Source organism: Olea europaea, chromosome 23, assembly GCF_002742605.1.
Source record: "Olea europaea var. sylvestris chromosome 23, O_europaea_v1, whole genome shotgun sequence".
Classification (NCBI taxonomy): domain Eukaryota; kingdom Viridiplantae; phylum Streptophyta; class Magnoliopsida; order Lamiales; family Oleaceae; genus Olea; species Olea europaea.
The window spans coordinates 12,317,639-12,330,580 of record NC_036259.1 but is presented as its reverse complement, the minus strand read 5'-3'; the positions used below and the strand labels follow the sequence as shown (position 1 = coordinate 12,330,580).

The window sequence follows — 12,942 nt, the reverse complement described above, 5'->3', positions numbered from 1 at the left end:
GGGTCTCTCAAATAAAAGATGGGCTTAACGGGGCAGGACACAGGCTGTGCGGCCGCATACTGGTGACAATTGTGCGATCGCATGGCTGTCCATTTGGCTTCGATTTCTATTTTTTGTCCAGCTTGCTTCCGCTGCCCTTCCATTGGCTGACACAAACTTATCCAAATGTTTTGCCTCCCATTCCCAGCATGTGAAATGATTCCAATTTTAAACCTTTTAATTCTCTAATTTCACCCACGAATATGTGTATATATTTTATAATTCAGCCATCCCCAATTCTCCAAGCTGCCTTGAATTTTGACTCCCAGCTGCTGGTCTTTTTTTGTCTCTGTCTGCGCATATATATATATATATATATATATATATATATATAATGAAAGCAACCACCACTTTGTTAATTCCTCAAGCAGCCACCTTAATCTCTACTCTTTTGTCTCCGCATGCATGTGAGCATATTAAATTCAGCGAGCCTCTACTTTTTAATTCCTCCAGCAGCCACCACTTTGTTAATTGCTCAAGCAGCCACCTTAATCTCTACTCTTTTGTCTCTGCATGAATGTGAGCATATTAAACTCAGCAAGCCTCTACTTTTTAATTCATCCAGCAGCCACCTTCCTTTTGTCTCTGCATGCAAGTGAGCATTTTAATTCAACAAGCCTCTACTTTTTAATTCATCCAGCAGCCGGCTTCAATAGGCAGCCCTTACTTTTGTGGGAATATATGAAATTCAGCTCAATTACCCCTCTAATTAAGCTCTAATCTTGCTCTCGACCTCTCGTCAACATTCGCCAAGTTATTAAAAATTCGGCGCCTAGCCTGGATCATATCAAGATTGCTCGTTTAAGATTAATGATCCTTCATTTTTTTATTTTATTTTTAATCCAATGTGGGGAGGTTAGGGCACCATAATGGGGTTTATAAAATGAAATTTATTATAAAACGTTACAATCTTCAGATTAGTGAATAAAGCTACTCAGGTCCACAGATTTGTGGTTGAAAAAAGCACACGTAATATTCGTTCCCATTTGGTTGTTACGTGTCCGGTGTACTTTTCTATCCCCTATAAATTCATACACAGATTGACAGACTCTTCAGCAATTTAATTCTGGTATTGATTATAATGAATTCGATAGGGTTGTATGGACTTCTTCTTCTACTACTCTTCAACAATGGAGCATCACAAGCGATAATCAAAACTCTTCCGGGTTATTCAGGAAATCTTCCGTTCAAGCTCGAAACCGGGTTAGTTCCTTCATTCCTTTATTATTATTATTATTGTTGTTGTTGTTGTTGTTGTTGTTCTCGTCGTCGTCGTCGTCGTAGTAGTATTTATAAGGATTTTTAATCAATAGATGGGCTTATATGTGTGAATAATTGTGAGTTAAATTAAAGACTATTAAATTTGCTTAAGTCCAGTTAAAAGTGATCTAATAAGGCTTCGATTTTGAGTCGTTATGCATCCAATTAAAGTGTGGGTTTATAAATGTGTAGAAACGAAGCCCAAGTCCCTAATTTCATGATGGGTCGAATTAGATAAAAGGGCATCGCTATATAAATACAGTTATGATCCCCAAATCACACGTATGTATTGTTCATTCTCTTCTGTATCCCATCACAGAGAGAAAATGATATTGCGTGTAGATTTGGAAGATTAAACCGCGAAATTCAATCATTGCATTAACCATGTCTGATTTAGGTATGCTTTCGCTATAATTTTTGAATTTCTTGATGATCCAACATGAAGATCCGGTGATTTAAAGTAATAAATTAACCTAAAAGTGGCATCAGAGCCTTTTAATGTGTAATTATTGAGAATCAAAGCTTTAAAATTTGGTTCTTGTAATATTCTTTTGAAGTTTTCAGATTTAACAATTTTAGATCTTTATTTTGTTGAATTTGAAAACTTTTGTAGTATATTGTTCCTTATTGCCTTTCATAATTTGGATTTATGGTTAAGGAATTTTCAGATTATATGAATTTTTGAGGAATTATAGTTTTTGGATTGAAAATTTTCATATTATGGTTTGTTTTGTTTTGTTTTTTTTTTTTTTTTTTTGGTTTTTTTTGTTTTTTTTTTTTTTTGGTTTTTTTTGTTTTTTTTTTTTTTTGGTTTTTTTTGTTTTTTTTTTTTTTTTTTTTTTTTTTTTTGGATTCAGATTCCAGATTTTTAAAGTTACAGATTTTTGGGATTTCAAAAAAAATAAAAAAATAAGGCTGCCACTGTTGCGACATAGCTGCAGCGCACCGACGCCATTGCAACAGGCAGCGCTAGGAAGAAGAAATAATTTTTTTTAGGGTTTTAGTTTTGGATGATTAGGGTTGGGGCTTGTTGTGTAAATTTGATAATTTGAGGCCCCTGGATGCAATTAGGGTTAGGGTTATAAAATTAAGGTTTAAGTTCCTAACATTTTAAAGTACATTCAATTTGGGCCTTCAAGTTTTGAATTTAATAATTCAATCCCTAAGGTTTAAAAATTAATTAATTCTGGCCATTAAAGTTCTGAATTTTATTATTAAATCCCTCAAATTTTAATTATTAATTCAAATTGGCCGCTATAGTTTATAATTAATTGAAAATGACCCCCGAAGTTTCAAAATTTTGGCCCCTAAAGTTTTGAATTAATTAATTTTTGTCCCTAAAGTTTCAAGTTTATTAATTTTAACCCCTAAAGTTTGGAATTAATTAATTTTGCGCCCTTAAAGTTTTGAATTATTAATCCTTAGACCCCTAAAGTTTAATACTAAACAAAATATGTAAAATTGGTGATTCTATTTCTCAAATTTTGGAACTAAGGACTCTTTTAAGAGATATAATATTCGAAAGTTAGTTAATTGAAGCAACATGTTGCCAAAGCAACCTCTTTTGTGGAAATTGATTAACTTAGAATATTAAAGGTGTTTGTGCATGTGTTATTCATGGAAATATTGATCGGCCCAAAGGAAGGTCAATATTTAGCCGAATTATGTGCACCTATGGTGATAAACATGTGATGATTATTGTGTGATCAATAAATCGGTCCAAAGAAATTTTTTTTTGAATGACACATTGTTTTATCGTCAATGTTTGATCACTAATATTTCTGTTCAAAGACTAGATATTGATGTTGTGCTAGGTATCTTGTGATGGGTCCTACCACTATTTGAGATTATTATTATTAACTTAAAGACATTCATGTGAGCTACTTGTAATAATCGTTCTCTAATTCAATTTTAGGTTCTGCTGCTAATATTTCTGCTAGTATCAATTCAATTCCAATGCTTAATGGCGCAAATTTCAGGGCATGACAAGAGAACGTGATGATTGGTCTCGGAGTCATGGACCTGGACTTTACTTTATAGGTCGATCAACCTGTAGCACTTACCGATAATAGTACCACTGATGACAAGAGGGATATGAAAAAATGGGAAAGATCGAACCGCATAAGCTTAATGGTCATGGAGCGTGCTATTCCAAAAGCATTCCGGGGCACTATGTCCGACAAGGTGACTACGACTAAGGGTTTCTTTGAGAATCTTGATAAGAGGTTTGTCAAGAATGAAAAAGTTGAAACAAGTACACTTTTGGCAAACCTTGTCTCAATGAGGTATAAAGTGAAAGGAAACATTCGAGAGTACATTATGGAAATGTCTCACATTGCTTCGAAACTAAAGGCACCCAAGTTGGATTTATCTGAAAACTTGTTGGTGCACTTGGTTCTAATATCCCTTTCGGCACATTTCAGTCAATTCAATGTGAGCTACAACTGTCAAAAGGACTAATGGTCCCTTAATGAGCTCATCTCACACTGTGTCCAGGAAGAGAAAAGATTGAAGTATGAGAAGACAGAAAGTGCTCATTTGACTACCACTTCTAAGGACAAAAGGAACAAGAAAAGAAAGATTAATAAAGAAGTTGCAAGTACAACATCGCAAATGAAATAGCATAAGGAACCAATTGAAGGTAGTTATTTCTTCCGTGGAGCTGCAGGTCATAAGAAGAAGAATTGCACCAATTACCACACATGACGTGTAAAGAAAGGTATTTTTCTTCATTTGGTTTGTTGTGAGGTAAATCTAACTTCGATATCTAGACATACATGGTGGATATGGTGCAACAACTCACATCAGTATGTCTATATAGGGTTGTCTGAGTTTCCAAAAACTAAGTGATAGTGAAAGATGCATCTATGTTGGCGACGGCAAGAAAGTGGAGTAGAAGCAATAGGAAAATTTAGATTATTGTTAAAGATTGAATTTTATTTGGATCTTGTTGATTCATTTATTGTACCGTCTTTTAGACGAAATTTGATTTCTATTTCTATTTTGAACAAATTTGGTTATTCTTGTTCATTTGGAAATGGAAAATTTAGTTTGTTTTATGATTCAACATTGGTTGGTTCCAGTTCTTTATCAGGTTACGATAATCTTTATTCAATTGATACAATTGCTTCTTTTAATGAATCCTTTCATGTAAGTACTCGAGGTTTAAAGCAAAACTAACCTATGAGAATTCTACCTTGTTGTTGCACAAGAGATTAGGTCACATCTTCAAAAGGAGAATTGAAAGACTTGTGTCTGACGGGATTTTCGACCCTCTTGATTTCACAAATTTTGATTTGTGTGTTAACTGTATAAAGGGAAAACAAACTAATAAAATGAGATTTCAACCCAATAGTTCTTCAGACGTCTTAGAACTTATAAATACGGATATTTGTGGACCATTCTCTATGGGTTCTTGGATTGGTCAACAATATTTTTAAACATTCATAGACGACTTTTCAAGATATGACTACATATATCTCATTCATGAAAAATCACAGTCACTGGATATGTTCAAAGACTATAAAATCGAAGTTGAGAACCAACTCGGCAAAGGGATTAAAAGCGTCAGATCTGACCGTAGGGTGAATACTATGGTAGATATGACTGTTCAGCTGAACAATGTCCAGGACGATTTCCTAAATTCCTAGAGGAATGCAGTATAGTCTCACAGTACACTATGCTGGGTTTGCCCACTATGAATGGTGTTGCTGAGAGATGAAACAGAACGCTTAAGGACATGATAAGGAGTATGATTTGTCATTCGACCTTACCAGAATCTCTCTAGGGTGAAGCATTAAAGATCGTTGCATATATACTCAACAGAGTTCCAACTAAAGCCGCTGATAAAACTCTATATGAGCTTTGGATGGACAAGAAGCCTAGTTTGAAACATATACATATTTGGGGGTGTCCAACTGAGGCAAGGCCCTATAAGCCAAATGAAAAGAAACTGGACGAAATAACTATCAGTTGCTATTTTATTGGATATTCTAAAAGGTCCAGGGGTTACAAGTTTTATGATCCCATAACTAAGATAATTTTCGAGATAGAAAATGTTCGGTTCTTTGAGGATGTTGAGTTTATGGCGGGAGAGGGGGGGGAAGGGTTACAGGCTTTGTCTTTGATAAGGAATATGTTGAAATTTCTCCAATTGCTATTGACAATGATCAGGTTTCTATCACTTGCATTGTTCGAGAAGCAACTCCGGATCAAGACAATGTTATATTTTCCTCTCAAGATCAACAAATTATTCTAGAAGAACAAACTCTACAACCTCAAGAACCAATGCTATTGAGAAGATCCACTAGAGAGAGGAGAAATGCGGTTTCGGATGATTACATCATATTTCTCCAAGAACATAAAGTTGACATTGAAATGGTGAAAGATGATCCGATCAACTTTCATCAAGCCATGAAAAGTTCTAACTCTCAAAAGTGCCTCGATGTCATTAATGAAGAGATAAAGTCCATGAAGGACAATAATGTATGGGACCTCGTTCCATTACTTGAGGTGCAAAACTCATTGATTGCAAATGGATATTTAAGATTAAGAGGGAATCGAAAGGTGATGTAGAAAGGTATAAGGCTCATCTTGTCACAAAAGACTTTACACAGAAAGAAGGCATCGATTATAAAGAGACTTTCTCTCCGATTTCTTCAAAAGACTCTTTCAAAACTATAGTGGCATTAGTAGTGCATTTCGATCTTGAGTTACATCAGATGGATGTTAAAACAACGTTTCTCAATGGTGACATTGATGAAATAATTTATATAGTACAACCAAAAACCTTTGTATCGGATGATGCAAAGCAAGTGGTTTGTAAACTAAAGAAATTCATCTATGGACTCAAACAGACGTCTTGTCAATGGTATTACAAATTTCATCGAGTGATTATCTCATTTGGTTTTGAGGTGAATTTGATCGATGATTGTATATACCACAAGTTCAGTGGGAGCAATTATATTTTTCTGGTTTTATATGTCGATGACATATTGCTTGCCAGCAATGACATAGGCTTATTGCACGAAACCAAGAGATTTCTAGCAAATAATTTTGAGATGAAAGATCTTGGTGATGCCTCTTTTGTATTAGGAATTCATATACATCGAGATCGTTCTCGTGGTATTCTTGGATTATCACAAAAAAGCTATATCGAAAAGGTACTTAAAAGATATGGCATATAAGATTGTAAACTAGGTGACAACCCTATGGCTAAAGGAGACAAGTTCAGTTTAAGTCAGTGCCCTAAAAATGACTTGGAAATTAAAGAAATGCAGAAACTTCTTTATTCCTCAGCTATATGGAGTCTGATGTATACTCAGATTTGTACGCGTCCGAATATAGCGTACATTGTTGGAATGCTAGAGAGATATTTAAGTAATCTAGAATGGATCATTGGAAAGCAGCCAAATGGGTCATGCGGTATTTATAGAGAACAAAAGACTACATGCTCACATATAGAAGATCGGATCAGTTGGAGATCATCGATTATTCTAATTCTGATTTCGTGGGATACCAAGATAGTAGGAGATCCACTTCAGACTATATTTACCTGCTTGCTGGAGGTGCTATTTTCGGGAAGAGTGTTAAGCAGACACTCATAGCTATTTCCACTATGGTAGCAGAGTTTATAGCGTGTTATGAGGCATCAAATCATGAAATATGGTTGCATAATTTTGTCACTGAGCTACGCATTGTGGACAGTATAGAAAGACCGCTTAAGATATTTTGTGACAATAAATCAGTAATGATGTATTCTAATAACAACAGGAGCTCGACAAAGTCAAAATATATAGAGATCCAGTTCCTAGCTGTTAAACAAAGAGTTCAGAGTGGACATGTGTCAATAGAGCATATTGAGACAAACTCCATGGTTGCGGATCCAATTACTAAGGGATTGATACTTAAGGTCTTTCATGAGCACACTGCTCATGTGGGTGTAATGTCTCTTAAGGATATTTAGTGTCTTTTAAGGATATTTAGTTTTAGTAGGAGTTTGTATTTTTGCTTTTCATATTGGACACATGTACTGTTATTTTAGATATGGTTTATGGTTGAAGTTATTTTTAATTATAAAGTTTTGATTTATTATCTCTGAATTCCTTTAAAATGATCTCACTAAGGTATTAAGGTGGGCCAGTTGGAAATAGGCATGTTACATATCACATCGCATGTAATTTCCATGCTACACATCTATGCTTGATCCATTTCATTAGGTTATATCGATATACGTGATCAATGATGGGTTTAGGTACAATGAAAGTAATGAAAGCCGCCTTGATCCTATATTGATATGATTGATGGACAGGATTGTTTGGGGATGCATTCAGTAATGATAGCAAAATTCTGAGTACTCATAAGGTTATATTTAATGCACAATTATAAGGTGACACATATAGGCCAAGTGGGAGATTTTAAGGATTTTTAATAAATAAATGGGCTTATATGTGTGAATAATTGTGTGTTAAATTAAAGGCTATCAAATCCGGTTAAGCCCAATTAAAAGTGATCTAATAAGGTTTTGATTTTTGACCGTTATGCATCCAATTAAAGTGTGGGTTTATAAATGCGTAGAGATGGGCCCAAGCCCCTAATTCCATGATGGGTCGAATTAGGTCAAAGGGCATCGCTATATAAATATGGTTATGGTCCTCAAATCACACGTACGTATTGTTCATTCTCTTCCGTATCCCATCACAAAGAGAAAAGGAGACTGCATGTAAATTTGGAAGACAAATATATGTGAATTTTCGGAAAATCTTGAAAGGCTAGGGCATGGGGGAAAAAAAATTGAAGCACAAATCCAAGAACTAGGCAAAAACCCAAAAAATCTGAAAAAATGGAGGCTTAAACACTTTTAATGTCCCTGGGATTCTTTTAGGATTAATCAAGCATTTTATTCAGTTTGAGTAAAGCACAATGAAAACCTTTTATTTTTATTTTTTCGAAAAAATTCTGAACGTTTCGTGTTGAAATTCATATGCATTTATACATTAATTTGAGGATGTTTATGTTATGTCTCATATCATTTCATTTCATATTTATAGAGATACAACATTAAATAATAAAGAGACACGACCTTAAATGAAATGGCATCTTTTAAATCCTAGCTTTCTTATATTTATAGGGATACAACACTAACATATATATGAATATGTGTGTGGCCGTGTGGGTTCTGATGTTTGACCAAGAAGCATACAAGTGAGTGAGAAAAATGTTGGAGCCTAGAGTTTATATTTCTTGATTTAATGATTTATTAGTCTAGACGGATTTACTTGATATTTTTAACACAAACTCAAAGAAAACTAGTATAGCATGTTTGGTACACTATACTGAATATAGCGTGAATTATGTATTGTTCTAGAGAAAATACTTGTCATATATCACCATTTTATATAATTTTTTTACACAAGAATGAGGTACCAAAAAGATATTTTGTTTTTTTTTTTTTTTTTTTTGATGAGATTTTGACTCAATCAAATCTCGTCACATTATAGGTTGGTAAACAAATTTGTAAGTTCTAATATACATGTAGCACGACCATTGTTCTAATACAGCTCTTGGTGTTTCATTGTATTAGAAAAATGTAGTACTTTTAAAATAAAAAAATTTCTTACCTGTACATAAATTTACAGATAAATAATTTTCTACTTAGAAGTATTTTTGACTTATAATTAAATTAAATTATATGAGTGTTTTTTTTTAATTGTATGTAATTTTCTGTTTGAATTTTTTACTATGGGGGTTGGATTCATCAACTGAGAAGTGTGAATCCATAGCCAACTTCGATGGAGGCAATTTCCTTTGTTTATCTATGACAGGAATTTGAACTTAGAAAAATGCTTGAGGTACATTGTGGTGTACAACGGGGTGTCCATGCGCCTCGGTATTGGCTGAGGCGCAGGTAGGCCCCGGCATGGCAGGCGCCTCAGAATTGTGTCCATTTTGGACACCCCTTGGATACCACAATGTACCCATAGTATGATTGTTGAATTTAATAGAACATTTGCATATAGATTTTGCATCTAGGTTTGGGCTTGGCTTCGGATAAGAAAGAAATTTCCATAATTCCACTCACATTTACCCCTTGTATAAATCTTCAATTTACGGTATAAAGTATATTTTGAAGTATGTATTTTTTTTAAACATATATAGCCCTTTAAAACTGAATAATATTTTTTGATACCTCACATTAACTTCATAAAAAGAACTTCTATTATTCTCACGCCAATTGGTGAGCTTGTGTGTAGGTCCATGTACTTTTGATATTGAAAATTATGATGGAGGCTTACCATCTATCATCTCAAAACCATATTCATGGACCAAGGTAGAAAAATCTCCTTTTTCCTGGATTTTTCAACTCATATATGTATTTATGTCTTCCATAGCTTTCTGCCCTTACAATATGATTATTAATTTTCAGGTTGCCAATATTATATTCATAGATGCGCCTGTTGGTACCGGATTTTCATATGCAAACACTTCACAGGGTTCCTTTTCCTCGGACATTAAATCGGCAAAAGATATTTTCACATTTCTTAGAAAGGCCAGTAGACATTATTTATCATAGATATTTCATTCCTAGATAGAAATTGAGGCAATAGAAATGATGTTTTACTTGGAACTTACTAGTAGTCTTACACATTCACGCCTATAGCACTCCCCCACTTTTTTTAGTTTAGTGACCTAACAATATATTAATAAGAATGTAATGCAGTGGTTATTGAATCATTCTATGTTTCTCAAAAATCGTCTATATATTGTGGGTGAATCCTATGGAGGCAAACTTGTTCCTATGGTTGTCATGGAAATAGTACGAGGTAATATATACAAAAAATGAAAAGAGAAACTTATAAGATTCTAGTTCCATGTTTTATTATCCACCAATGAAGCTTGACTAATTGTTAATCTTGATTGTAATGTAGGAAATGAAGCAAGACTTCAGCCACAGATGTCCTTTCAAGTAATGATTAGTTCACACAAATATATGAATTTCTTCTTATTTATTTGCCACGACTATAAATTGTATATTTTGCTTTAATGGTCGAGTACTTTTGAAATGGAAACAGGGATACATTATTGGCAATGGATTAACGGATCCAATAATTGATTTTAATGCACGAATTCCGTATGCTCATCGCATGTCGCTTATATCCGATGAATATTTTGAGGTAATCTTTTTTATTCAATTATTTTGATTATAAAATGCAGCATATTGCATCTTATTCCCATGTAATTACTTAACACAATTTCAGTTAGCAAAAATTAGTTGTGCGGGAAAATATTACAATCGTGATCCAAATAATGTGCAATGTGCATATGCCCTTCAACGGATCCAAAAGGTGACATTGTGTATCTTATTTTATTTTATTCTATTTTTCATTTCCTTTAACATTTATTATGGTTGTAAACATTAAATATTTCAGTGTTTAAGTCACATAAAACAAATTAATATTTTGGAACCAAATTGCGGAGACGGAGCATCAAAACAAGATGATTTTGGATGGCATCAAACATTTTCGAAAGACAATTCAAATGACCATCTCATCCTCCCGACAGGAGAACAAGAGTGTCTGGTAACTTAATTAATCCTCCATGTATATATTTGTACAAAAATTTATTTTTTACAAATTAAGTCAAGACTTTTTCGCTGACGAAAGAACTTTAAAAAATTATTTTTGATAGAAAAGAAACTTAAAGTAATTCTTTTATTTTTATTTTTTAAATCTCAGCCGTGCATGCTCAGTTTCTCACAAAACGTTTCTTTTGTACAGAATCAAGACTATGCAATAACCAATGAATGGGCAAATGCTCCGATTGTTCAAGAAGCTCTTCATATTAGAAAGGTACGTGTAATTGAAAAGAATTAAAGATTTAGTATGTGGTACCATGTGCCAGTTGTCAACAAAAATCAGTATATATGATCAAGATGTTTACAATAACCTTGTTATATTTGTTAATTAGGGAACGATAACAAGGTGGAAAACATGCAATGGTGGAATATATTATAAACAGAATGTAGAAAGCGCTCTTGAATATCATAAAATTTTGATCAAGAAAGGATACCATGCTTTGGTGTTCAAGTAAGCAATAATAGTTTGTCTTAAACAGAAATCATGACTTAATTTGTTCAAAGTTTAATCTAATCGATCAACTACACACACACACATGTTGGTTTAAAATTATTGTATAGAGCTAAACAAAAACATTACTATAAATATTTTAATTAGACATATGTTGTCTAATTATTCTTCTTTTCTTTCTAGTGGTGATCATGACATGGCTGCACCATATATGGGCCCTTTAAAATGGATTCGCATTCTCAATCTGACTATTGATGATGATTGGAGAGCTTGGCTTGTTAATGGCCAAGTCGCAGGGTATTTTTTTGTTCTTTATTATTATTGTTGTTATTATTTTTGTTGTTGTTGTTGTTGCTACTGCTGTTGCTCTTCTTCTCCTTCTTCTTCTCAAAATTGCAACCTACTTTACCCCTTGTAGATATACAGAGAAGTACAAGAAGAATGACTTTGATCTCACATTTGTAACAATCAAGGCAAGAAAAGTTTGGATTGTGTCATTTCTTATAATGATTTGAAGAAAAAGAAATAAAAGTGTATGTTTTTATTTGGCAGGGTGCTGGACATTCAGCATCAATGAATAAGCCTGAAGAATGTCTAGCAATGATCCATCGCTGGCTCTCTAGACGTCCTATATAGGCATGGGTAGACGAAATGTTTTGGGGGTGCATTTGTGCCCCTAATTGATCAATCATGTTGGAAATTACTTCTCTTTTGCGCTATAAAAATTGTGGAGTTGTTCTGTGTTAAAGAAATAAATTTCTCCATGGTATTGCTTCTCTCATGTCATTAGCTTTTAGTACTTGTGGACGGATGGATAGTATTATGCATTTTGTTTCAAATGTGGTCTTTGGTGATTTAGTAATGTGATATGTTACTGTTGGTTCTTCAGTATATAGTGTGTGTTTTTAAGTGAAACGCCGGTTGCGCCTCTGCGTTGCCAGATTTAGTGTGGTATCGAACTGCCGAGGAAGAGAGATAGAAGGGAAGAGAGATGGTGGGGGGATAGAGAGAGAGAGTTGGGCAAATGAATGAATTAGGGTTTTATTCTTTTGATACCTGATTTATGCACAATAAAACTTCACCCCTAATGTTTGAAATCTAATCTTTAAACATCTGGAATTTTGTAATTTTCCCAAGTTACCCAAATAAATAGTTAACAAACTTCAGCCCACTATCACAAAATACCCATTCAGCTTCAACCATAGGCCCTACAGCATCAACAACCGACACTCCATGCCGTCGACCACACCTCGAAAGAAACCAGACTGAGCGGCGCCGATGAATTTCACAACTCTGACCACTGAACTCAAAACCCAGCAGTAAAACTTTACTGATGTAGCCTAAGATAACGTCTAATGGAAGAACGTCCCAAGATTTCCACCACAACACTTCATACTCACGACACCAGAATTTCAGTCCACGTTCACCGTACCAAGCCGACTCGAAAAACTGTCATCGAACTCGTCAAGTGAAAAATAAATAGCAACAACAAGAATAATTGCCAACAATTAAACTAAACAGTTACTTCAGTAAGCTGTAAAAATCTTGCAAGAAATCC

General features: G+C 34.1%; 1 protein-coding gene across 1 annotated transcript; it reads left to right on the top strand.

Moving 5' to 3' along the window:
• Positions 1–440: 440 nt before the first annotated feature.
• On the top strand, positions 441–12,246 carry LOC111372032 (serine carboxypeptidase-like 17). The gene is made up of 15 exons (XM_022994169.1): positions 441–634; positions 956–977; positions 1,215–1,242; positions 9,552–9,628; positions 9,725–9,847; positions 10,019–10,121; positions 10,227–10,264; positions 10,371–10,472; positions 10,557–10,643; positions 10,728–10,877; positions 11,076–11,147; positions 11,266–11,384; positions 11,568–11,681; positions 11,803–11,857; positions 11,937–12,246. The coding sequence occupies exons 1-15, from the start codon at positions 441–443 to the stop codon at positions 12,018–12,020; spliced, it is 1,368 nt and encodes a 455-aa protein (XP_022849937.1). The 3' UTR covers positions 12,021–12,246.
• The last annotated feature ends 696 nt before the right edge of the window (positions 12,247–12,942 follow it).

Bases quoted from the DNA above. Each gene is read 5' to 3' on its own strand.
- LOC111372032 (XM_022994169.1), top strand. From the start codon at position 441: ATGCATGTGAGCATATTAAATTCAGCGAGCCTCTACTTTTTAATTCCT. The intron at 9,848-10,018 runs GCCAGTAGACAT...AATGTAATGCAG, and splicing joins TTTTCACATTTCTTAGAAAG to TGGTTATTGAATCATTCTAT. The intron at 10,265-10,370 runs GTAATGATTAGT...AAATGGAAACAG, and splicing joins AGCCACAGATGTCCTTTCAA to GGATACATTATTGGCAATGG.